The following is a 26,019-nucleotide window of genomic DNA, read 5'->3' on the forward strand; positions in this document are numbered from 1 at the left end:
TCCTTTCCTGGTAAAATATCTGAATGTTGAATTTATCTTATAAATTCTAGAATTCATCAGACATATCCCAGTTCATTTGGGCTTGGTCTCATTTTGTGCATCTGCAGGCAACCCTCTTGTTGTGGTCTAGTCCTCATCAGGAAAACCTAAAGTGGGGTTGGTTTGTTGGGAGATCTCTACTGAGCAATGATAAAACTATATCTTCAGTAGAGTGAATCTGAAACCCCAAGGTATGGATCTCAGAATGCATGGGATGGAGGGGAGTAGATGGGGTTAGAGTGGGGAGAAGGAAGACAGAAGAATCCATAAACATTGCAGGATTTACGTGTCAACATCGTTCATTCCAGATTTAATGAGCAAAGAGATTGGACACTGAAAACTGGCCTTACCCATTCTGTTAGACATAGTCTCAGATGCCTATTTTATTACTGAGAGAGTAGTCTGACTGATTCTTGAAACCACCTTATATTTGAAGATGTGTCTTTGAGTGGAAAAGCTGAGTGAAATTTGGGGTTGGGGAGAAGGATATGACATTAAGATGAGAGGAAAGAATATTTGAAACACAATGAACTGTTGTTGCTCATTTGTCTATAAAACTATGACTTGATATTTATTTCTAAAATAGTTTCCAGAACCTGCCATAAACCACAAAGATAAACTATTCATGATAGTGTGGTAGACTGCAAATAAATGCTGTTGAAATGAGTTAGGCTTGGGTTTCATCTTGGCTGTATCATTTACTAGGTATGTTTTCACTGGTATCTTACTTAACTTAGCCTCACATTACTCATGAAAATACTGGTGTTAATTTTTACTACATTGAATTAATATCAGAATTAAAAGGAAAACGCAAGCAAAGGAATTAGATACATGCTTAGTGATAATAAAATATTGCAAAAAATTATACGTTCTGTTGTTTTTCTCAAAATTTCTATAGCCTGATGATAAAAATCTAAGAGAAGCTAAACAAAACAAGGATAAACCAAAGCATCATGACCTTCTAAGCCTTACTAATAAATAAGAAGTTTCTCGGCCGGGCGCGGTGGCTCACGCCTGTAATCCCAGCACTTTGGGAGGCCGAGGTGGGTGGATCACAAGGTCAGGAGATCAAGACCATCCTGGCCAACATGGTGAAACCCCATCTCTACTAAAAATACAAAAATTAGCCGGGTGTGGTGATAGGCGCCTGTAATCCCAGCTACTCAGGAGGTTGAGGCAGGAGAATCGCTTGAATCCGGGAGGCAGAGGTTGCAGTGAGCCGAGATAGCACCTCTGTGCTCCTGCCTGGCAACAGACTGAGACTCCGTCACAAAAAAAAAAAAAAAAAAAAAAAAAGTTTCTCTACTGTTGGTTCAGAGAATCAAAGCAGAATTTTGAGACTACTGAAGGTAGAATAGGTACGAGTGTCTTTCTTACATGACTACAAACTTTATTATAAAATAAATAGCTTAACACAGAGAATACACTAAAACTTAGATAAGTATGGATTAAGAAAGCAAAAAGTAAACCCATATGCTACCATGTAAGAAAATCATTTTTGGATGGGCACGGTGGCTCACGCCTGTAATCCCAGCACTTTGGGAGGTTGAGGCAGGCGGATCACGAGGTCAGGAGATTGAGACCATCCTGGCTAACACGGTGAAACCCCGTCTCTACTAAAAATACAAAAAATTAGCTGGATGTGGTGGCGGGCGCCTGTAGTCCCAGCTACTCGAGAGGCTGAGGCAGGAGAATGGAGTGAACCCGAGAGGCAGAGCTTGCAGTGAGCCGAGATCGCACCACTGCACTCCAGCCTGGGAGACAGAGTGGGACTCCGTCTCAAAAAAAAAAGGAAAACCATTTTAATAGACTTTTATTTTTAGAGCTGTTTTAAGTTAACAGAAAAATTGCAGAAAATGTATAGAGAGCTCCCCCATCCCCAGTTTCTACAATGCTTAACATCCTGTATTAATGTGGAACACTTGTTACAACTGATGAACCAATACTGTTAATTATTATTAACTAAAGTTCATAGTTATACAAGGGTTCACTCTGTATTACACAGTTATATGGGTTCTGACAAATACATAATATCATATATCCACCATTACAGGATCATACAAAATAGCTTCACTGATCTAAAAATGCCCCAGGCTCCATCTACACATCCTTCCCTCCTCCCTCTGAACCACTGGCATTCTCTGAGCTATTTACTATTATTTTGCCTTTTCCAGAATGTCACATGCTTGTAATCATACAGTATAGAGCTTTTTCAGATGAGATTTTTTTGTTTAGCCATATGCATACAGGTTTCCTGCATATATTATCATAGCTTGATAGCTTATTTTTCTTTAATGTTAAATAATACTCCATTGTATAAATGTACTATGGTTTATTTACCCATTAGTCTATTGAAGGACATCTTGGTTGCTTCTAATTTTTGGCAATTATGAATAAAGCTGCTATAAACATCCATGAACAGATGTTTGTGCAGACATAAGTTTTCCATTTTGGATAAATACATAGAAGTGCAATTGCTGGATCATATGGTAAGAGTATGTTTAGCTTTGTAAGAAATGACTAGAATATCTTCCAAAATGGCTGTATCATTTTGCATTCCTACCAGCAATGAATGAGAGTCCCTGTTGTTCTATATCCTTGCCAGCATTTGGTATTCTGGGGTTTGGGATTTCAGCAAGAAAGCCATTTTAATTTTTTTTTATTTTAAAATAATTATAGATTCATGGGAAATTGCAAAGACAGTACAGAGACATTCTGCATACGCCTTCACCCAGTTTCTCCAAATGTTTATATTTTAAGTAATTATAGCACAGTAGCAAAACCAAGAAAATACCTTGATACAATGTGTGTGTATAGTTTTATGTATATGTCTTATCACATTTGTAGATTCATGTAACCACCACCACAATCAAGCACAGAGCTATTGCATATCACAGAGATCTTCTTTATGCTTCCCTTTATAGCCAAATTCCCCCCACACAATCACCTTAACAACTTAAAACCACTAATTTCTTTGCTATTAATCTCCAGAATAGTGTCATTTTGAAAATACTAGTTAAATAGAATCACGCAGTATGTGACTGGTGTTTTTCACTTAGCATAATACCCATGAGATCCATCCAAGCTGCTGCATATATCAACAATCTTTTTTTTTTATTGCTAAGTAGTATTCCATGGTCTAAATGCAGCACAGTTTGCTGAACTATTTGCCTGTTGAAGGACATTTTGGCTGTTTCTAGTTTGGGGTCACTATAAATAAGGCTGTTTTGAACATGTGTTTAAGGTTTTTCTATGAGCATGAGTTCATGAGTTTTCATTTCTCTGGTATAAATGTCTGGGATATAATTCATGGGCATATGGAAATATATGTTTAGTTTTTCAAGAAACTGCCAAACTTAGCCAAGTATGATGGCTTATACCTGTAATCTCAGCACTTTGGGAGGCCAAGGAGGAAGGATAAATTGAGGCCAGGAATTTGAGGCCAGCCCCAGCGTCTACATTTTTTTTTTTTTTTTTGAGACAGAGTCTCACTCTGTTGCCAGACTGGAGTGCAGTGATGCGATCTCGGCTCACTGCAACCTCCGCCTCCCAGGTTCAAGCAATTCTTCTGCCTCAGCCTCTCGAGTAGCTGAGACTACAGGTGTACACCACCACGCCCAGCTAATTTTTGTATTTTTAGTAGAGACAGGGTTTCACCATGTTGGCCAGGATGGTCTTGACCTCATGACCTCGTGATCCGCTTGCCTTGGCCTCCCTAAGTGCTGAGATTACAGGCATGAGCCACCGTGCCCGGCCAAATGTTTTGTTTTGTTTTTGTTTTTTGTCAGGTGGATGAGGTGGCATGCCCCTATAGTCACAGCTACTTGGGAGGCTGAGGTGGGAGGATTGCTTGAGCCCAGGAATTTGAGGCTGCAGTGAGCCACTGCAGTTCAGCCTATCTGACAGAGCAAGATCCTGTCTCCAAAAGGAAGGAAGGGAGGGAAGAAGGAAGGAAGGAAGGAGAAAAAAGAAGGGAGGGAGGGAGGAAGGAAGAAAGGAAAGATGGAAGAAAGGAAGGAAGGGAGGGAGGAGAAAGAGAAAGAAAAAGAAGGAAGGAAGAAGGGAAGGAGGGAGGGAAGGGAGGAAGGGAGGGAGGGTGAAAGGAAGGAAAGAAGGAAGGAAGGAGAAAGAAAAGGAAGAGAGAAAGAAAGAGAGAGAAAAAAGAAAGAAGAAAGAAGAAAGAGAAAGAAAGGAAAGAAGGAAGGAAAGAAAAGAAAGAAAGAAAAAGAAAAGGGAAGGAAGGAAAGAAGGAAGGAAGGAAGAAAAAGAAAGAAAGGAAGGAAAGAAAGAAAGAAAAAAGAAAGAAAGAGAAAGAAAGAAACCGATATTCTCTAATTGCTTTGTGGGAGTATGGCCACTTTCATCATATTGATTTTTCCTTTCTTTTTTTGAGATAGAGTCTGGCTCTGTCGCCCAGGCTGGAGTGCGATGGCGCGATTTCGGCTCACTGAAACCTCCGCCTCCTGGGTTCAGGTGATTCTCCTGCCTCAGCCTCCCTAGTAGCTGGGATTACAGGTGCACACCATCACGCCTGGATAATTTTTTTGTATTTTTACTAGAGATGGGGTTTCACCATGTTGGCCAGGCTGGTCTCAAATTCCTGACCTCAGGTGATTCGCCTGCCTTGGCCTCCGGAAGTGCTAGGATTACAGATGTGAGCCACCGCGCCCCGACAATACTGATTCTTCCTTTTCCATGAACATGATATTTTTTTCCATTTATTTGTGTCATCTCTGAGTTCTCTGAGCAGTGGTTTGCAGTTTTCCTTGTAGAGATCTTTCTCCTCCCTGGTTAGCTGTATTCCTAGGTATTTTGTGTGTGTGTGGCAATCGTGAATGGGATTATGTTCCTGATTTGGCTCTCAGCTTGACTGTTGTGGTGTATAGGAATGTTAGTAATTTTTCCACATTAATTTTGAATGCCAAGACTTTGCTGAAGTTGTTCATTAGCTTAAAGAGCTTTTGGGCTGAGACTATGGGGTTTTCTTGATATAGGATCATGCCATCTGCAAATAGGCATAGTTCAACTTTCTGTCTTCCTGTTTGGATGCCCTTTAATTCTTTTTCTTGCGTGTTGCCCTGGCCAAGACTTCCAATACTATGTTGGATAGGAGTAGTGAGAGAGGGTATCCTTGTCTTGCGCTGGTTTTCAAGGGGAATGCTTCTAGCTTTTTCCCATTTAGTATGGTATTAGCTGTGGGGTTGTCACAGAAGGCTCTTATTATTTTAAGTTATGTTCACTTAATACTCAGTTTATTAAGAGTTTTTAACATGAAGGGATATTGAATTTTATCAAAAACCATTCCTGCATCTATTGAGCTAATCATGTGGCTTCTGTCTTTAGTACTGCTTATGTAATGAATGAAATTTATTGATTTGCATATGTTGAACTAACCTTGCATCACCAAGATAAAGCATACTTGATCATTGTAGATTAGCTTTTTAATGTACTGCTGGATTCGGTTTGCCAGTATTTTGTGGAGGATTTTTGCATCAATCTTCACCAATAATATTTGCCTGAAGTTTTCTTTTGTGTGTGTGTCTGCCAGGTTTTGGTGCTGATCCTGATGATGCTGGCCTCATAGAATGAGTTAGAGAGGTATCCCTCTTCCTCAATTTTTTGGAATAATTATAACAGGAATGGTACCAGCTCTTCTTTGTACATCAGGCAGAATTCAGCTGTGAATTATTCTAGTCCTAGGGTTTTTTTTGTTTGGTAGTCTACTTATTACTGATTTAATTTCTGAGATCATTATCAGTCTATTTAGGGATTGAATTTCTTCCTGGTTCTGTCTTGGGAGGGTGTACGTGTCCAGAAATTTATCAATTTCTTCTAGGTTTCCTAGTTTATGTGCATAGAGGTGTTTTTAATATTCTCTGATAGTTATTTGTGTTTCTGTGGGGTCAGTGGTAATATCCCCATTGTAATTTCTGAGTGTGATTATTTGAATCTTCTCTCTTTTCTTCTTTTTTAGTCTAACTAGAGGTCTATTTTTTTTATTAATTTTTTTTTAAGAAACCAATTCCTGGATTCATTGATCTTTTGAGTGTTGTTTTTTTTTCTGTCTCAATCTCCTTTAGTTCAGCTCTGATTTTGGTTATTTCTTGTCTTCTGCTAGCCTTGATATTGGTTTGTAACTGGTTGACCAGTTCTTTTAGTTGTGATGTTAGGTTGTTAAATTGAGGTCTTTCTAACTTTTTCATGTGGGCATTTGATGCATAAATTTCCCGCTTAACACTGCCTTAGCTGTGTCCCAGAGATTCTGGTCTGTTGTATCGTTGTTCTCATCAGTTTTAAAGAACTTCTCAATTTCTTCCTTAATTTCATTATTTACACAAAAGTCATTCAGGAGCAGGCGGTTCAACTTCCATGTAATTGTAGGGTTTTGAATGAATTTCTTAGTCTTAATTTCTAATTTGATTGCACTGTTGTCTGAAAGATTGTTTTTTATGATTTCAGTTCTTGTGCATTTGCTGAGGAGTATTTGACTTCCGATTATGTGATCAATTTTAGAGTACATGCCATGTGGTGATGAGAAGAATGTATATACTGTTGTTTTAGTGTGGATAATTCTATAGATGTCTATCAGGTCCATTTGATTCAGTGCTGAGTTCAAGTCATGAATATCTTTGTTAATTTTTTGTCTCGATGATCTGTCTAATATTATCAGTGAGTTGTTAACATCTCCAAGTATTATTGCGTTGGAGTCTAAGTCTCTTTGAAGGTCCCTAAGAACTTGCTTTATGAATCTGGGTGTTCCTGTGTTGGGTGCTGATATGGTTTGGCTGTGTTCCCATCCAAATCTCACCTTGAATTGTAGCTCCCACAATTCTCACATGCCACGGGAGGCATCTGGTGGGAGGTAATTGAATCATGGGGGCCGGTCTTTCCCATGCTATTCTCATGATAGTGAATAAGTCTCATGAGATCTGATAGTTTTATAAAGAGGAGTTTCCCTGCACAAGTTCTCTTGTCTTGTCTGCCACCACGTGAGATGTGATTTTCACCTTCCATCATGATTGTGAGGCATCCCTAGCCATGTGGAACTGTCAGTCCACTAAATTTCTTTCTTTTGTAAACTGCCCAGTCTCAGGTATATCTTTGTCAGCAGCATAACAGACTAATAGAGGAGAGTGGAGCACTGCTGAAAAGATACCTGAAAATGTGGAAGTGACTTTGGAACCATATAACAGGCAGAGGTTGGAACAGTTTGGAGGGCTCAGAAGAAGATAGGAAAATGTGGGAAATTTTGGAACTTCCTAGAGACTTGTTGAATGCCTTTGCCCAAAATGCTGATGGTGATGTGGACAATAACGTCCAGGCTAAGGTAGTCTCAGATGGAAATGAGGAACTTGTTGGGAACTGGAGCAAAGGTGACTCATTATGTTTTAGCAAAGAGACTGGTGGCATTTTGCCCCTGTCCTAGAGATTTGTGGAACTTTGAACTTGAGAGAGATGATTTAGGGTATCTGGCAGAAGATATTTCTAAGCAGCAAAGCATTCAAGAGGTTACTTGCGTGCTATTAAAGCCATTCAGTTTTATAAGGGAAGCAGAGCATAAATGTTTGGAAAATTTGCAGCCTGACAATGCAATAGAAAAGAAAATCCAATTTTCTGAGGATAAATTCAAGCCGGCTGCAGAAATTTCATGGGTAACGAGGAGCTGAATGTTAATCATTAAGACAATGGGGAAAATGTCTCCAAGGCATGTCAGAGGTTTTTTTTTGTTGTTTGTTTGTTTGTTTTTCCAGAGTCTCGCTCTGTCGCCCAGGCTGGAGTGCAGTGGCACGATCTCGGCTCACTGCAAGCTCTGCCTCCCGGGTTCATGCCATTCTCCTGCCTCAGCCTTCCAAGTAGCTGGGACTACAGACACGCGCCACCATGCCTGGCTAATTTTTTGTATTTTTAGTAGAGATGGGGTTTCACCATGTTAGCCAGGATGGTCTCGATCTCCTGACCTCATGATCCACCCACCTCGGCCTCCCAAAGTGCTGGGATTACAGGCGTGAGCCACCATGCCTGGCCATGTCAGAGGTCTTGATGGCAGCCCTGCCCATCACAGGCCTGGAGGCCTAGGAGGAAAAAATGGTTTCTTGGGCTGGGCCCAGTGTCCCCGTGCTGTATGCGGTCTTTGGACTTGGTGCCCTGTGTCTCAGCCACTCCAGCTGTGACTAAAAGGGGCCAACATAGAGCTCAGGCCACGGCTTCAGAGGATGCAAGCCCCAAGCCTTGGCAGCTTCCATGTGGTGTTGAGCCTACGGGTACACAGAAGTCAAGAGTTGAGGTTTGGGAACCTCCACCTAGATTTCAGAGGATGTATGGAAATGCCTGGATGTCCAGGCAGAAGTTTGCTGCCTGGGCAGGGCACTCATGGGGAACCTCTGCTAGGGCAGTGCAGAAGGGAAATGTGGAGTGGGCACCCTCACACAGAGGTCCCAATGGGGCAGTGCCTAGTGGAGTTTTGAAAAGAGGAACACCATCCTCCAGATTCCAGAGTGATGGATCCACTGACAGCTTGCATCATGCACTGGAAAAGCTGCAGACACTCAATGCCAGCCCATGAAAGCAGCTTGGAGGGAGGCTATATCCTGCAAAGCCACAGGGGCAGAGCTGCTCAAGACCAGGGGAACCCACCTCTTGCATCACTGTGACCTGGATGTGAGATATGGAGTCAAAGGAGGTCATTTTTTGGAGTTTAAGATTTAAGTGCTCTGCTGGATTTCAGAGTTGCATGGAGCCTTTAAGTCCCTTCATTTTGGCCAGTTTCTTCCATTTGGAATGGGTACATTTATCCAATGCCTGTACCCTCATTGTGTCTAAGAAGTAACTAGCTTGCTTTTGATTTTACAGGCTCATAGGCAGAAGGGACTTGCCTTGTCTCAGATGAGAATGTGGACTGTGGATTTTGAGTTAATGTAGAAATAAGACTTTGGGGTACTCTTGAGAAGGCATGATTGGTTTTGAAATATGAGGACATGAGATTTGGGAGGGGCCAGTGGTGGAATGATATGGTTTGGCTCTGTCCCCACCCAAATCTCACCTTGAATTGTAGGTCCCATAATACCCACGTGTTGTGGGAGGGACCTGGTGGGAAGTAATTTAATCATGGGGTAGGTCTTTCCCGTACTATTCTTGTGATAGTGAATAAGTCTCATGAGATTTGATGGTTTTATGAAGGGGAGTTTCCCTGCACAAGTCCTCTTCTCTTGTCTGCTGCCATGTGAGATGTGCTTTTCACCTTCCACCATGATTGTGAGGCCTCCCCAGCCATGTGGAACTGCGAGTCCATTAAACCTCCTTCTTTTGTAAATTGCCTAATCTCAAGTATGCCTTTATTAGCAGCGTGATAATGGACTAATATAGATGAATATATATTTAAGAAATGGATAAATTCCTGGACACATACACCCTCTCAAGATTGAACCAGGAAGAAACTGAATTCCTAAACAGACCAATAATGAGTTCTGAAATTGAGTCAGTAATAAAAAGCCTACCAACCAAAAAAAGCCTGGGACCAGATGGATTCACAGCTGAATTCTACCAGATGGATAAAGAAGACCTGGTCCTACTCCTATTAAAATTATTCCAAAAAAATTGAGGAGAAGGGATGACTCCCCAACTCATTCTGAGGCCAGCATCATCCTGATACCAAAACCGGGCAGAAACAACAAAAAAAGAAAATTTCAGGCCAATATTCTTAATGAACATAGATGCAAATATCCTTAACAAAATACTAACAAACCAAATTAAGCAGCACATCAAAAGCTAATGTACCACGATCAAGTAGATTTTACCCCTGAGATGCAAGGTTAGTTCAACATATACAAATCAACAAATGTGATCCATCACATAAAGCAGAATGAAAGACAACAACCACCTGATCATCTCAATAGATGTGGAAAAGGCTTTTGATAAAATTCAACAGCACTTCATGTTAAAAATGCTCAGTTCATGCCTGTAATCCCAGCACTTTGGGAGGCTGAGGTGGGCAGATCACAAGGTCAGGAAATTGAGACCATCCTGGCCAACATGGTGAAACCCTGTCTCTACTAAAAATGAAAACTTAGCTGGGCATGGTGGCATGTGCCTGTAGTCACAGCTACTCAGGAGGCTGAAGCAAGAGAATCGCTTGAACCCAGAAGGCGGAGGTTGCAGTGAGCCAAGATCATGCCACTGCACTCCAACCTGACAACAGAGAAAGACTCCATCTTAAAAAAAAAAAAAACCTCAGTAAACTAAGCATTGGAGGAACATACTTCAAAATAATAAGAGCCATCAATGACAAACCCACAGCCAACAACATAGTGAATGGGCAAAAGCTGGAAGCATCGCTCTTGAAAATCAGCAGGAGACAAGGATGCCCTCTCTCACCACTGTTTTTTTTTTTTTTTTTTTTTTGGAGACAGAGTCTTGCTCTGTCGCCAGGCTGGAGTAGTGCAGTGGCGCGATCTCAACTCACTGCAACCTCCGCTTCCCAGGTTGAAGCAATTCTCCTGCCTCAGCCTCCCAAGTAGCTGGGACTACAGGCACATGCCACCACGCCTGGCCATTTTTTTTTTTTTTTTAGTACAGACCAGGTTTCATCATGTTAGCCAGGATGGTGTTGATATCCTCACCTCGTGATCCACCCACCTTAACCTCCTAAAGCACTGGGATTACAGGTGTAAGCCACTGTGCCCGGCCCTCCCTCACCATTCTTATTCAAGATAGTATTGGAAGTCCTGACCAGAGCATCAGGCCAGAGAAAGAAATAAAGGGCATTCAAAGAGGAAGAGTGGAAGTCAAACTATCCCTGTTTGCAGATGATATGGTCATGTGTCTAGAAAACCCTAAATCTCCAAATCTTGGCCCAAAAGTTCCTTTAGCTGATAAACAACTTCAGCAAAGTTTCAGGATAAAAAAAATCAACACATAAAAATCAGCAGCATTCCCATACACAAAGAACACTCAAGCCGAGACCCATATCAAGAACATAATCCCACTCACAATTTCCACACACACACATATTACCTAAGAATACAGCTAACTATGGAGGTGAAAGATCTCTACAAGAAGAACTACAAAACACTGCTCAGAGAAATCAGAAATGACACAAACAAATGGAAAAAATTATCATGCTCATGGATAGGAAGGCTCAATATCATTAAAATGGCCATACTGCCCAAAGTAATTTATAGATTCAATGCTATTCCCATTAAACCACCATTGACAATCTTCACAGAACTAGAACAAACTACTTTAAAATTCATATGGAAGCAAAACAGAGCCTAAATAGCTAAGGCAATCCTAAGCAAAAAAATAAAGTAAGAGGTACTATGTTACTCAACTTCAAACTATACTATGAGGCCACAGTAACCAAAATAGCATGGTACTGGTACAAAAGCAGACACACAGACAAATGGAACAGAATAGAGAGTCCAGAAATAATGCTGTACACCTCCAACCATCTGATCTTTGACAAAGATGACAAAAACAAGCAATGAGAAAAGGACTCCTCATTCAGTAAATGGTGCTGTAGTAACTGGCTAGCCATATGCAGAAGACTGAAGCCGGACTCCTACCTTACACCATATACAAAAATCAACTTAAAATGAGTTAATGACTTAAATGTAAAACCTAAAATCATAAAAACCCTGGAAAGTAACCTAGAATATACCATTCTGAACATAGGACTTGGCAAAGATTTCATGGCAAAGACACCAAAAGCAATCACAACAAAAGCAAAAATTGACAAATGGGACCTAATTTAACTTAAGAGCTTCTGTGCAGTAAAAGAAACTATCGACAGAGTAAATAGAAAACCTAGAGAATGGAGAAAATGTCAAGTCCTAATTCGGGAAAAGGAGTCAGGCTGGTGGGACCAGAAGAAAGCAAAGAGGTAAAGCAAATAAGCTATAAGTCTGTCTTTCTTCATAGTCCAGGACACACAGCCCTCCTGTGCAAATAACTCACAGTCTTCCTGTGCCCAACTATCATCAGACATCTGTAAGCTAGCTCACTGCAACCCTGGCATTATTGCTACTGCACGTAGCACTCTGCAGCCTGAGAACCATCCTATAAAATCTCCTGCAAGCCTTTGTTTCCGTGCAGTTAGCTTCTCTTCTGCTGGCCTGCCTGTTGCCTCCTTGCAACGTATTTTCCTACTTTCTCTAATAAATCTGCTTTTTTTTCTACCTACAACTGTCTTGGTAAATTCTTTTACCCTGGCGCCACTGGCCCAGATAGTTATTGCTCACCTGCAACAGAAAATATTTGCAAACTATGCATCTGACAAAGGTCTAATATCCAGAATCTATAAGGAACTTAAACAAATTTACAAGAAAAAAACCAAACAACCTCATTAAAATATGGGCATGGACAGACATGAACAGACACTTTTCAAAAGAAGACATACATGCAGCCAACAAACATAGGAAAAAATTCTCAACAGCACTAATTATTAGAGATATGCAAGTTAAAATCACAATAAGATACCATCTCATACCAGTGTGAATGGCTACTATTAAAAAGTCAAAAAATAACAGATGCTGGTGAGGTTGCAGAGGAAAGAGAATGCTTATACACTGCTAATAGAAATGTAAATTAGTTCAGCCATTGTGGAAAGCAGTGTGGTGCAAAGAACTAAAAAGAAAATTACCATTTGATTCAGCAATCCCATTACTGTGTATATACCTAAAGGAATATAAACCATTCTACCATAAAGACACATGCACACACATGTTCATTGCAGCACTGTTCACAATAGCAAAGACATTGAATCAACCTAGATGCCCATCAACAGTGGACTGGTTAAAGGAAACGTGGTACATATACACCATGGAATACTATGCAGCCATAAAAAGAATGAGATTGTGTCCAGAATTGGTTCCTTCCGGTGGGTTCTTGGTCTCACTGACTTCAAGAATGAAGCCATGAACCCTCGTGGTGAGTGTTAGAGTTCTTAAAGATGGTGTGTCCGGAGTTTGTTCCTTCAGATGTTCAAATGTATCCCAAGTTTCTTCCTTCTGGTGGGTTTGTGGTCTTGCTGATTTCAGGAGTGAAGTCGCAGACCTTTGCCATGAGTGTTACAGCTCTTAAAGGTGGCACATCCAGATTTCGTTCCTCCCAGTGGGTTTGTGGTCTCGCTGACATCAGGAATGAAGCTGCAGACCTTTACAGTGAGTATTACAGCTCATAACGGTAGTGTGGACCCAAAGAGTGAGCAGCAGCAAGATTTATTGCAAAGAGTGAAAGGACAAAGCTTCCACAGAGTGGAAGGGGACCTGAGTGGGTTGCAGCTGCTGGCTAGGGTGGCCAGCTTTTATTCCCTTATTTGGCCTTGCCCACATCCTGCTAATTGGTCCATTTTACAGAGTGCTGATTGGCACGTTTACAAACTTTTAGCTAGACACAGCGCTGATTGGGGCGTTTCTACAGAGTGCTGATTGGTGCATTTACAAACCTTTAGCTAGATGCAGAGTGCTGATTGGTGTGTTTTTACAGAGTGCTGATTGGTGCATTTACAATCCTTTAGCTAGACAGAAAAGTTCTCCAAGTCCCCGCCCAACCCAGAAGCCCAGCCAGCGTCACCTCTCAAGATCATGTCCTTTGCAGGAACATGGATGGAGCTGGAGGCCATTATCTTATGCAAACTAACATAGGGACAAAAAACCAAATACCACATGTTCTCACTTATAAGTGGGAACTAAACATTGAGTACACATGGATACAAAGAAGAGAACAGTAGATGTGGGGACCTACTTGAGGGTGAAGGATAGGAGGAGGGAAAGGATCAGGAAAAATACCTGTGAGGTACTATGCTTATTACCTTGGTGATGAAATTATCTGTACATCAAACCCACCTGACATGCAGTTTACCTATAGAGCAAACCTGCACATGTATCCCTAAAACTAAAATAAAAGTTTAAAATAAAAAAGAAAGAAAGTAGTCCAATACTTTTTTCTCAGTGAAATGCTTATGCAAACAAATATCATACACTTTTATTTCAGAGATTTCGGGATCATAAAGGGTGTGTACCAAGGACAGTTTGTGACTAGCCTCCTCACATTATCCCTCACATTATCATTTCTCATCTCTTCTCCCCTAAACTTTCATGCCAACAGCAGACTAGGTAAGTTTCCCTTTCCTGCATCTCTAATGACCCAGGGCGATTAAGGTCTCTTTCTCCAGCCCCCTGCACCACCATTCCAACCCCCCTCTCATCTCATCTCTGCCCGGAAGGCTGGAAGGACAAGCTGAAGCTCCCTCCTGTGTTCCCTCCGACAACAGACACACAGACAAATCCCCACTCTACACTCACCTACCTGAGCCCTCCTAATTCCTTCTGGCTCACAATCCTACACCCTCCCACAGGGTGCTTACGTGTGCATACACAAACACTCCCTGTTCTCAGGGACCCTACTCCCCTCCCCCACCCGCCTTGCTCACCTCGCCTTTGCATGGAGAAGCTCTCAAAAACCCCGTAGTTGTGTCTGCAGTAGGTGTCCAACAGACCCCGCAAGCAGCCCAAGAGTTTCTTCTGGCTGTTTGCATTCCTGGACTCTTCTCCGCTCCAGCTCCACCACCTCCCGGAACTTTCCCACGTCGCTATGGAAGCGCGCATACTCCTTCCGGTGTGGATGAGTCTCTGCACAAACCGCATCCGCTCTGTCCCATTGCAGAAATAGCACTCGTGTTTAATCTGCTCCAAGAAATGTGCCGCAGGCACATGAAGAACCGGTTTCTTGGGCGGCATCCTGCGAAAAGAGTGATGGCTATGCCCACAATTAGCAGGGTGCGGGGCGAACACCTTGACTGGCCCCCACCGGCCACCCCCGACCACCTAGGGGTTCGTCTTCCATCTGCCTGAGGCGGAGGGAGGCTGCGAGGGGCGTGGAATACAATTTGGGATCCGCTACCCATTTCCGAGCTGAGCTGGACGCCTCTTTGTAAGGCTCTGGATCAGGATCATCTTCCTCATCACTGTCTCCTGCGATTCCTCCTCCTGGGAGCCTCCATCCAAAAGACACTTCCTGCTTCCTCCTATCATGCCACACTCTACTCATTCCTTAAACAAGACCCACTGCCTCCATTCTGTAAATGCTTCCTTAGTGCTTACCTTGTGTCTGACCTGTGCTGTCTCCTGGGAATCCAAACGGGAAAAATAGACCTCTCCCCTCCGCTGGAGGAGCTTAAGGAGAAGTGAAATTGATGGCAAAAAACCAAACACGCAACACCTTATACAGGAACGAAAAATGTTAAGAGAAGTGTGGAGTTCTAAAAGGAAGAATAGGATGATCTAAATTACATTAGGGTGCCAGAGAAGGACTCTGAGAGTGACAGTTCAAATGTGAACTGTGGGAACATGTGTGAAATGTGAACTGTGGGTTCAAATGTGAAACCCACAGGTTTAGTGGGTGTGAGCCAGGCGGCAGAGTGGAGCCCGTGTGTGTCTCTGGACAAAAAGGGAGGCACATTTCAGGTAAGCATAATACCATGTACAAAGGCCTGAAAGAATTGATGAACTTCTTCAAGAAATCAGAAAAAAAGTGCACTAAAGCACAGCATGAAGGAAAGGAGGGGAAAAGATTAAACTGGAGAAATCACAAGAAGGGAACAATTAAAATCATTGTCATGTTAGGATTTCGATTTATACTAAATGTAATGGGAAACAGTTGAAGAGTCCATGACCCCAACACAGGTCCACAAACTTTTTTTTTGGACTTTCTAAATCCAGAAAACTCAGGAATTCACTTGCTGTTGTTTTTAATTTGTTGCGGAAACTCATTTGGCAAATCTGATCTGAAGAGATAAGGAGTCAAAAGTGTCACAGAGCTCTTATTGGTGACATGTGCATCTGTAGTTTCAATATCTATAAACATAAAAACATACATATGCATGTGTAAATATACACAGATTTCAAATACTGTGCATGTATATATTTTTGATGTTTTTGTATTTATGTTTAAATGAACTATGAAAAATCAAAAATAAAGAAAAATCCTTGTGTTTAATAAAAATGAGATGAATAGAAAGCATTTTAAAAATAATTTTTTATTGTTTTTTTAAGTTCTGGGTACATGTGCAGGATGTAGAGGTTTGTTACATAGGTAAACGTGTGCCATGGTGATTTGCTGCAGCTATCAACCGATTACCTAGGTATTAAGCCCAGCACGCATTAGCTCTTTTCCCTAATGTTCTCCCCAACTCTGCCCTCCCCCAACAGACCCCAGTAAGTGTTGTTCTCCTCCCTGTGTCCATGTGTTCTCATTGTTTAGCTCCCCTTTACATGTGAGAACATGCGGTGTTTGGTTTCCTGTTCCTGTGTGAATTTGCTGAGGATAATGGCTTCCAGCTTCATCCATGTCTCTGCAAAGGACGTGATCTCATTCCTCTTTATGGCTGCATAGTATTCCGTGGTATATATGTACCACAGTGAATAGAAAGCATCTTACATTATCAGTAGTATAAAATGTAGAATTACTGCAGAAATCTGAGGCATTTTACTGAAAAATATTTGTGACAGTCATCACCATTTATGACTTATAATTACCAGTTGTTGAAAGTTAACAGAGATAGTAATTATCAAGAACACATCAAAATTTTGAAATAAACTGCATAATGCAAAAAATAAAAATGAAGATCTTGAACCTGCATTGATTGAATGGATTCATCAAGAAAGCAGTGAATTTATGCAACTGTCTAGTTTTTTTTTTTTTTGGTAATGAAACAAGCAAAACTAAACCATGAAGAGCTGAACTAAGAGATAAATGTGTTTTAAAAGTTTGAGTCTAGAATTTTTAGAAGAAACACAATGTAAACTAGTGATCTCAGCCTTGGCACTATTGACATTTTGGACTAGATAATATTGTCTTGGTGAGAGGAGCTCTCTATTAGCGTCCCTAGCTTCTACTTGTTACATGTCAGAAGAAACTCCTGGTGTGACAACCAAAAATGGCTCCAGACATTGCCAAATGTTCCCTAGGGAGTTGGGAGAGGGAAGGGAGGGATAGAGGGGTGGTGAACCATCCCTGGGTGAGACCCACTAGTGTAAACCATCTGAAAAATCTATGGTTAAAAAGCCGCTATTAATTATGGAACATTTGAGATTTACACTGAAAACTCTGTCAATATTCTATCTATTTAAAATCTTGGTCCTACATAAAACTTAGGATTTTTAGGAATCTGATCCCAGTGCAGAGCTATTTTTCTAGCAAAATTAATTCATTCAGAACCAAGGTTTACTGATTTATTTGCCTTGCCAATCAGTTGCCAAGTCATATTCTTAATTTCTGTGTCACTGGTCCACTACTCACTGCCTCAGCTAATTCATTTTCTAACTTTCAGTTTCCTACTCCCAACAATACAAGGAGGCATCAAATTACCAACCTTGGACAGAGGCAGAACTCTCATTTCTGTAGTTAAGCCTTCTCAGAAGGGGAGTGCTATGGTTTGGCTGCGTAAGCATTCAAATCTTGTCTTGAATTGTAGCTCCCACAATTCCCACGTGTTGTGGGAGGGACCAGGTGGGAGATAGTTGAGTCATGGGGGCAGGTCTTTCCCCATGCTGTTCTCATGACAGTGAATAAGTCTTATGAGATCTGATGGTTTTATGAAGGGAAAAACCCTTTTGCTTGCTGTCATTCTTCTCTTGTTTGCCATCATGTGAGACATGCCTTTCACCTTCCGCTGTGATTGTGAGGTCTCCCCAGCCACGTGGAACTGTGAGTCTATTATAGCCCTTTTTCCTTATAAATTATCCAGTCTTGGGTATGTCTTTATCAGCAGCCTGAAAATAGACTAATACAGGGAGAAACTAAGAAGATGGCATTCTCTCATAGATAGTTTCCAAAAAACGAGCAAGTCCCCAGATTTTGAGTAGAGACTTTCACAAGCTCCCTTCACCCTTCAGAAATGATAGCAGAGATGAGAGCACTTTGGATGAGATAAGGTCTATCTTATTATTCCCAAATTCTCTGAGCACCTTCTTCACAGATAAGAATGTTGAAAAATAAAAATATGTGAAGTTGCCGTCACTGTAGCTTGCATGGTTAGCACTGCAGTCTATGCTCATGTGCCAAGCTTAGATTGCCATATTTAGCAAATAAAAATAGAGGGTGCCTAGTTAAATTTGGATTTCAAATACATTATTGTTGTTTATCTGAAGTTCGGATTTAACTGGGTATCCTGTACTTTATTTGGCAACCTGAGCCCAACTTGCTAATAATGCTCAGAAGGAGTGAATTTAACACTTCTTTGTGTTCTTTAACACATGCCTATGACAGCGTGCACATAGGGAAGTTTTCAAATGATAAATGCAAAATGAGTGAAAGTTTCTCCTTTACATTGGGACTAGTAGACCTTGCATCTCTCTCCCACCCTGAGACACACCCTGTATATAAGAAATTCTATCAATAATTCAGACTCAGTCTAGTCACTATTCACTAATGCTGGTTGTAAGCTCAGGCTCTAGAATCAGGAAATCTGAATTTAAACATGACCCCTTCTACTTGGGTTAATTTTAACAACCATTAACCTTTAAAAATATATATAAAATGGATCCAACAGTAATATATTCCTCACAGGATTATTGTTGAGGGTAAAACTAAGTAGTGGCTCTTCTTAGTGCTGATAATATAATAATCACTCTAATATATTACCATTTTATTTTTACAATCCCTATAAAGGAAAGCTTCATTATTTTTCTATTCCTTAACTTCTAAAGCAAGTAACATCTACATCATGATTTGGCAATTGTCTTTTATTAATTTATCACTAATTACCATTTTAAACACATGAGGGCAGAAACACTGGTTTATGTATAATAATTCATATGCCTAAACCTCACACAAAAGGAGAGTGCTGATATCGAAGAGAGGGACTTTGTATATACTCAGATTTAAATTGCAATCTGATTTCTAGCACTAACTTTGTGACAGTGGGTAAGTTACTTATACCCTTTGAATTTTAGATTCCAAAGATGTATATGCTTTTAAATACCAAAGATATGATAGGATAGGTATTAGATTTCCATACCAAAATTCATAAGCCTGGTAATTAGTCACTGCAAAATATTACAATACTCCACGCTGATACAGACCAGATTTGCTTTGTTTATTACTCCATTCTCATCACCCAGAGTAATAACTAGTATATTCTAAGTCACTAATAAATATTGGCTATATGAACTAATAGCCTTTTGCGTAAGCTGTCACCACTGTACCCGGGGCCTTCTAGTGCTTCATTGCCAATGACTGAGCATCTGTCTCTGGTTCACAGGTCATCCTGCTTCTCTTCAGCTTCTTTGTTCACTTTCTTTAGGTCCAGCTGGCTCCCTGATCCCAGAGCATAATCTTTCCCTGAGGCTTGCTACTCAAAAGAGTCAAACTTCATCCAGCCCTCACTTCTTCCACCCGCTCTTCAAATGGTCCAATCCACTTTCCATCCTGGATACTCCACTGACTGCAAATATCAACTCCTCCAAACTCAGCACTTGCTTCTCTGTCACATTCTCACTTCACTCACCTGTCAGTGGTTCTCACCACAACTGGCCACTCCCTCGCCTCGAAAAAATCATTTTTCTTTGATTCCCATGCATCACATTCTCTTGGGTTTTTTTTTTCTCCAGCATCTCTGGGGAATCTTCTCAGTCCCTTATGCTCTCCTGTGGCCCTCTGATATTTTTTCTACACAAAAATCTATCTCCCTCTGCAACCTCTTCCACTTCCCTGGAATTTAACACAGAACCTGCATCGACCCCAACATAAATACCTCCAGCCCTGGCCTCACCCTGAACTCCTCTCTGATATTCAGTTGACTTCCTGATTGCTTCATGTGAGTTCAAAAATCATCTCAATTTTAATAAACACAATTGTCATTTCTAATCACCCACTTCAAATCATTTCCTCCCACATTCTTCCCTATTTCAATAAGCAGCACCACCATCCACCTACTTATCAAGGCAAAATACTTAGAAATAAGATACATTTAATCCATTAACAAGTCATGCAAAAAGACATCCCAAGTCTGTTCACTTTATTTGGATCTGTCTTTGTTACTACTACACTACATGAAGCCAAAAATTTGTCTTCCCTGGAGAATTCTGCTGTTTTCCACTTGTGAACCCCAACAATCCAATCTCCACATAGCAGCTAGAATTATTTTTAAAATTGAATATTATCGGGGGACCTGCCCCAATAATCACGTAGGTTCTTTTCTATTTTCCTAAGCGTCGGCCAGCTTGAGAAATAAAGGGACAGAGTAGAAAAGAGAGAAATTTTAAAGCTGGGCATCTGGGGGAGACATCACACGTTGGTAGGATCCGCCATGCCCCACAAGCCACAAAAACCAGCAAGTTTTTATTAGGGATTTTTAAAAGGGGAGGGAGTGTGCAAATAGGTGTGGGTGACAGACATCAAGTACTTAACAGGGTAATAGAATATCACAAGGCAAGTGGAGGCAGGGCAAGATCACAGGACCACAGGACGGAGGCGAAATTAAAATTGCTAATGAAGTTTCAGGCACCATTGTCATTGATAACATCTTATCAGGAGAAAGGGTTTTGAGATCAACCGGTCTGACCAAAATTTATTAGGCGAGAATTTCCTCTTCCTAATAAGCCTGGGAGTGCTATGGGAGACTGGAGTCTATCTCACCTCTGCAATCTCGACCATAAGAGATAGGTACGCCCCGGGGGGGGGGCCAGTTCAGAGACCTACCCCTAGCTGCGCATTCTCTTTCTCAGGGACGTTCCATGCTGAGAAAAAGAATTCAGCAATATTTCTCCCATTTGCTTTTGAAAGAAGAGAAATATGGCTCTGTTCTGCCCAGCTCACCAGCTGTCAGAGTTTAAGGTTATCTCTCTTATTCCCTGAACAATTGCTGTTATCTTGTTCTTTTTTCAAGGTGCCCACATTTCATATTGCTCAAACACACATGCTGTACAATTTGTGCAGTTAATGCAATTATCACATAGTCCTGAGGCGACATACATCCTCCTTGGCTGACAGGATTAAGAGATTAAAGTAAAGACAGGCATAGGAAATCACAAGGGTATTGATTGGGGAAGTGATAAGTGTCCATGAAATCTTTACAATTTATGTTTAGAGATTGCAGTAAAGACAGGCATAAGAAATTACAAAAGTATTAATTTGGGGAACTAATAAATGTACATAAAATCTTCACAATCCACGTTCTTCTGTCATGGCTTCAGCCGGTCCCTCTGTTTGGGGTCCCTGACTTCCCGCAACATAATATTAATGGACTCTCCTTGTAACCTCCCAGGAGCTTCCAATATGTTTAAATAAAACTTAATTCCTTACTATGGCCACCAAGGCCGAATATGATGCAGCTTCTGACTTTCTCTCTCTCTTACCTCATCTTCTGCCACTCCACCCCTTGCTTTCCATCCTTCAGCCCCTCTAACCTTCTTTCTATCTCTTCAACACAGCACACACCTTCCCATTCCTTGACCTTTCCCCTTTTCTGTCTTGTCTGGAACACTTGTCCCTTAGATCTTCACATGGCTGTCTTATTGTTCTTGTCTCAGCTAAATGTGAGCTCTCCTCAGGGAGGGCTCCCAAACTACCTGTGAATCCAATGTGAAGTGAAGTTGGGTGAATCCAATTCTCTCTGTCCTATCACCCTGATGTCTTTCTTTAAAGGCAATATTGCTCTCTGAATTTTTCTTTTTGTTAAATATTTATTGGGATATTGTCTGTCTCCTCTGGTACTGAGTTCCATGAGAGTAGGGATCTTTTTTATCTTATTCAGGTAGAATTCTCTGAGCCTAGAACAGAGACCAGAACATAACTTTTGCTCAGAAACATACCTGTGGTCTAAATGAATAAACTGAAGTTCTGGGAACTGATCACTCTGGGTATTCTAGAAAGCAGAAAAGGTCTCAAGCTCCTGGACCCTTTCATTCTAATGACATGCTATATCCCTTCACCTCCCTGTGAGAAATTAAGGCAAACTTCCTTTCTCTCCTCTTTCTAGTTGGAAGAAGGATTCACAGATAAGGAAACAGTGATTGTAAGAAAGAAAAAAATTTTCATTAAGAATTATCTCTTTTCTGCTGGGCGCAGTGGCTCATGACTGTAATCCTAGCACTTTGGGAGGCTGAGCAGGCAGATCATGAGGTAAGGAGTTTGAGAACAGCCTGGCCAACATGGTGAAACCCCGTCTCTACTGAAAATACAAAAATTACCTGGGAGGTGGAGGTTGCAGTGAGCCGAGACTGCACCATTGCACTCCAGCCTGGGCAACAGAGCGAGACTCCATCTCAAAAAAAAAAAAAAAAAAAAAAGAATTATCTGTTTTTTGTTTTAATAGTTTAAGTTTTAGGGTACATGTGCACAACGTGCAGGTTTGTTACATATGTATACATGTGCCATGTTGGTGTGCTGCACCCATTAACTCGTCATTTACATTAGGTATATCTCCTAATGCTATTCCTCCCCTCTTTCTCCACCCCACAACAGGCCCCAGTGTGTAATGTTCCCCTTCCTGTGTCCATGTGTTCTCATTGTTCAATTCCCACCTGTGAGTGAGAACGTGCGGTGTTTGGTTTTTTGTCCCTGCGATAGTTTGCTGAGAATGATGGTTTCCAGCTTCATCAGTGTCCCTGCAAACGACATGAACTCATCCTTTTTTATGGCTGCATACTATTCCATGGTGTATATGTGCCACATTTTCTTAATCCAGTCTATCATTGTTGGACATTTGGGTTGGTTCCAAGTCTTTGCTATTGTGAATAGTGCCACAATAAACATACATGTGCATGTGTCTTTATAGCAGCATGATTTATAATCCTTTGGGTATATACCCAGTAATGGGATTGCTGGGTCAAATGGTGTTTCTAGTTCTAGATTGTTGAGGAATCGCCACACTGACTTCCACAATGGTTGAACTAGTTTAGAGTCCCACCAACAGTGTAAAAGTGTTCCTATTTCTCCACATCCTCTCCAGCACCTGTTGTTTCCTGACTTTTTAATGATCACCATTCTAACAGGTGTGAGATGGTATCTCATTGTGGTTTTGATTTGCATTTCTCTGATGGCCAGTGATGATGAGCATTTTTTCATGTGTCTTTTGGCTGCATAAATGTCTTCTTTTGAGAAGTGTCTGTTCATATCCTTCGTCCACATGTTGATTGGGTTGTTTGTTTTTTTCTTGTAAATTTGTTTGAGTTCTTTGTAGATTCTGGATATTAGCCCTTTGTCAGATGAGTAGATTGCAAAAATTTTCTCCCATTCCATAGGTTGCCTGTTCACTCTGATGGTAGTTTCTTTTGCTGTGCAGAAGCTCTTGAGTTTAATTAGATCCCATTTGTCAATTTTGGCTTTTGTTGCCATTGCTTTTGGTGTTTTAGACATGAAGTCCTTGCCCATGCCTATGTCCTGAATGGTATTGCCTAGGTTTTCTTCTAGGGTTTTTATGGTTTTAGGTCTAACATGTAAGTCTTTAATCCATCTTGAATTAATTTTTGTATAAGGTGTAAGGAAGGGATCCAGTTTCAGCTTTCTACATATGGCTAGCCAGTTTTCCCAGCACCATTTATTAAATAGGGAATCCTTTCCCCATTGCTTGTTTTTCTCAGGTTTGTCAAAGATCAGATAGTTGTAGATATGTGGCATTATTTCTGAGGGCTCTGTTCTGTTCCATTGGTCTATATCTCTGTTTTGGTACCAGTACCATGCTGTTTTGGTTACTGTAGCCTTGTAGCATAGTTTGAAGTCAGGTAGCATGATGCTTCCAGCTTCGTTCTTTTGGCTTAGGATTGACTTGGCAATGAGGGCTCTTTTTTGGTTCCATATGAACTTTAAAGTAGTTTTTTCCAATTCTGTGAAGAAAGTCATTGGTAGCTTGATGGGGATGGCATTGAATCTATAAATTACCTTGGGCAGTATGGCCATTTTCACGATATTGATTCTTCTTATCCATGAGCATGGAATGTTCTTCCATTTGTTTGTGTCCTCTTTTATTTCATTGAGCAGTGGTTTGTAGTTCTCCTTGAAGAGGTCCTTCACATCCCTTGTAAGTTGGATTCCTAGGTATTTTATTCTCTTTGAAGCAATTGTGAATGGGAGTTCACTCATGATTTGGCTCTCTGTTTGTCTATTATTGGTGTATAAGAATGCTTGTGATTTTTGCACATTGATTTTGTATCCTGAGACTTTGCTGAAGTTGCTTATCAGCTTAAGGAGATTTTGGGCTGAGACGATGGGGTTTTCTAGATATACAATCATGTCGTCTGCAAACAGGGACAATTTGACTTCCTCTTTTCCTAATTGAATACCCTTTATTTCCTTCTCCTGCCTGATTGCCCTGGCTAGAACTTCCAACACTATGTTGAATAGGAGTGGTGAGAGAGGGCATCCCTGTCTTGTGCCAGTTTTCAAAGGGAATGCTTCCAGTTTTTGCCCAATCAGTATGATATTGGCTGTGGGTTTGTCGTAAATAGCTCTTACTATTTTGAGATACGTCCCATCAATACCTAATTTATTGAGAGTTTTTAGCATGAAGCGTTGTTGAATTTTGTCAAAGGCCTTTTCTACATCTATTGAGATAATCATGTGGTTTTTGTCGTTGGTTCTGTTTATGTGCTGGATTACATTTATTGATTTGCGTATGTTTAACCAGCCTTGCATCCCAGGGATGAAGCCCGCTTGATCATGGTGGATAAGCTTTTTGATGTGCTGCTGGATTCGGTTTGCCAGTATTTTATTGAGGATCTTTGCATCGATGTTCATCAGGGATATTGGTCTAAAATTCTCTTTTTTGTTGTTGTGTCTCTGCCAGGCTTTGGTATCAGGATGATGCTGGCCTCATAAAATGAGTTAGGGAGGATTCCCTCTTTTTCTGTTGATTGGAATAGTTTCAGAAGGGATGGAACCAGCTCCTCCTTGTACCTCTGATAGAATTCGGCTGTGAATCCGTCTGGTCCTGGACTTTTTTGGTTGGTAAGCTATTAATTATTGCCTCAATTTCAGAGCCTGTTATTGGTCTATTCAGAGATTCAACTTCTTCCTGGTTTAGTCTTGGGAGGGTGTATGTGTCGAGGAATTTATCCATTTCTTCTAGATTTTCAAGTTTATTTGCATAGAGGTGTTTATAGTATTCTCTGATGGTAGTTTGTATTTCTGTGGGATCGGTGGTGATATCCCCTTTATCATTTTTTATTGCATCTATTTGATTCTTCTCTCTTTTCTTCTTTATTAGTCTTGCTAGCGGTCTATCAATTTTGTTGATCTTTCAAAAAACAAGCTCCTGGATTCATTGATTTTTGAAGGGTTTTTTGTGTCTGTATTTCCTTCAGTTCTGCTCTGATCTTAGTTATTTCTTGCCTTCTGCTAGCTTTTGAATGTGATTGCTCTTGCTTCTCTAGTTCTTTTAATTGTGATGTTAGGTTGTCAATTTTAGATCTTTCCTGCTTTCTCTTGTGGGCATTTAGTGCTACAAATTTCCCTCTACTTTAAAGCTAGAATTAGTTTCTAAAACTGAACATGAATTGACTCTCCTTGTAACCATCCAGTAGTGTCTCACATCTATTTAAATAAAATTCAGGCTGGGTACGGAGGCTAATGACTGTAATCCCAGCAGTTTGGGAAGCCAAGGCAGGCAGATTACCTGAGGTCAGGAGTTCGAGACCAGCCTGGCCAACATGGTAAAACCCTGTCTCTACTAAAAATACTAAAAAATTAGCCTGGCATGGTGGCAGGCGCCTGTAGTCCCAGCTACTTGGGAGGCAGAGGCAGGAAAATCATGTGAGCCCAGGAGGCAGAGGTTGCAGTGAGCCGAGGCCACGCCATTGCACTCCAGCCTGGGGAACAAGAATGAAACTCCATCTCAAAAAATAAATAATGAAATAAAAAAATGAAAATAAATAAAATAAAATTCAAATTTCTTACCATAGACATCAGAGCCTAATATAATGAGGCTCCTGACTTCCTCTCTGCTTCCTACCTCATCCTCTGCCTCTCCATTTCCTTGAATGCTGT

The 26,019-nt window shown here is 40.9% G+C and overlaps 1 protein-coding gene across 1 annotated transcript in view; it reads right to left on the reverse strand.

Moving 5' to 3' along the window:
* BTNL2 (butyrophilin like 2) overlaps nt 1–16,041 on the reverse strand; it is a 62,543-nt gene extending 46,502 nt beyond the window's left edge. Inside the window, exon 1 of the mRNA XM_034961810.3 lies at nt 14,468–16,041. Coding sequence (XP_034817701.3) covers nt 14,468–14,774 — 307 coding nt within the window. The 5' untranslated portion in view covers nt 14,775–16,041. The remainder of the gene's footprint in view (nt 1–14,467) is intronic.
* Between the last annotated feature and the right edge of the window lie 9,978 nt (nt 16,042–26,019).

Source organism: Pan paniscus, chromosome 5 (assembly GCF_029289425.2).
Source record: "Pan paniscus chromosome 5, NHGRI_mPanPan1-v2.0_pri, whole genome shotgun sequence".
Classification (NCBI taxonomy): domain Eukaryota; kingdom Metazoa; phylum Chordata; class Mammalia; order Primates; family Hominidae; genus Pan; species Pan paniscus.